The 1,321-nt window shown below is 38.5% G+C and overlaps 1 protein-coding gene across 1 annotated transcript; it reads left to right on the top strand.

Annotated features, from left to right (window-relative positions):
• Positions 1-382: 382 nt before the first annotated feature.
• Positions 383-1,321, top strand: LOC306662404 (olfactory receptor 6C2-like; the record flags this gene model as incomplete). The annotated part of the gene is made up of 1 exon (XM_079142056.1): positions 383-1,321. One exon carries the CDS (start codon positions 383-385, stop codon positions 1,319-1,321), a length of 939 nt encoding a protein of 312 aa, XP_078998182.1.

Raw genomic sequence — 1,321 nt, 5'->3', positions numbered from 1 at the left:
TTTTCATTTGCATTTCCCTCATGGGAAATCTCTAGTGATTTCCTCCTCTGTAATTCCTGATATTCCTAATATGTGAGTTCTTCCTGTGATTATTTTTGTGTTTGTTTGTTTTGCTGTCAGCCTGGTTAGAGCTTTATTAGTGTCATGCATCTCTCAAAAGTCCATTTTCCATTTTATTGATTTTTCTCTATTGCTTTCTTCATTTTCAATTTTATTGATTTTTTTTGTCTTAATTATTGTTTGTTTTAGTATGCTGGGAGTTTATTTCACCCTTTTTTAATAGTACCTCATCATCAAAGTATTGTTCGTTTTTTATTTCCTTTCTTCTGTTTAGGTACTTTGATTTTTGACATGCAGGTTGCCTAAAACAGCAAAAGCAGTTATGATAAATCACACAGCAATAACAACATTCGTCTTACTGGGACTTACAGATGACCCACAACTGCAAATTCTGATTTTTATCTTTTTATTCTTGACCTATGTTCTGAGCATAACTGGTAATCTGACTATTATCATTCTCACCCTGACGGATTCCCATCTTAAAACACCTATGTATTTTTTTCTTCGAAACTTCTCCTTCTTAGAAATCTCATTCACAACAGTCTGTGTTCCCAGATTCCTCTACAGTATATCAACTCGAGATAATACCATAACTTACAATGCTTGTGCCAGCCAAATATTTTTTATCGGACTCTTTGGGGCCACGGAGTTTTTCCTCCTGGCCACCATGTCCTATGATCGCTATGTGGCCATCTGCAAACCCCTGCATTACATCACCATCATGAACCACAGAGTCTGTGCCACACTTGTCTTCTGTTGCTGGATCTCCGGGTTGGTGATCATCATCACGCCTCTCGGCATGGGCCTCCAGCTGGAGTTCTGCGACTCCAATGTCATTGATCATTTTGGTTGTGACGCATCTCCTCTTTTTAAGATCTCTTGCTCAGATACGTGGTTTCTAGAGCAGACTGTTATTATTTGTGCCGTGTTTACTTTCATCATCACACTAATAGGTGTGAGTCTTTCCTACATCAATATTGTTAGGACAATTCTCAGATTCCCTTCTGCTCAGCAAAGAAAGAAAGCTTTTTCTACCTGCTCCTCCCACATGATTGTGGTTTCCATCACCTATGGTAGCTGCATCTTCATCTACATCAAGCCTTCAGCCAAAGAACAGGTGGACATCAATAAAGGGGTCTCTGTGCTCACTACATCGGTTGCCCCTTTGTTAAATCCATTTATTTATACCTTGAGGAACAAGCAAGTGAAACAAGCTTTCAATGACACAATCAAAAAAGTTGCCTTTATCTTACATAAGTAA

This window comes from Sciurus vulgaris, assembly GCF_902686455.1.
Source record: "Sciurus vulgaris genome assembly, chromosome: 5".
In the NCBI taxonomy this organism is placed as follows: Eukaryota; Metazoa; Chordata; class Mammalia; order Rodentia; family Sciuridae; genus Sciurus; species Sciurus vulgaris.
The sequence above is the reverse complement of the archived record's forward strand: the minus strand, read 5'-3'. Positions and strand labels throughout refer to the sequence as shown.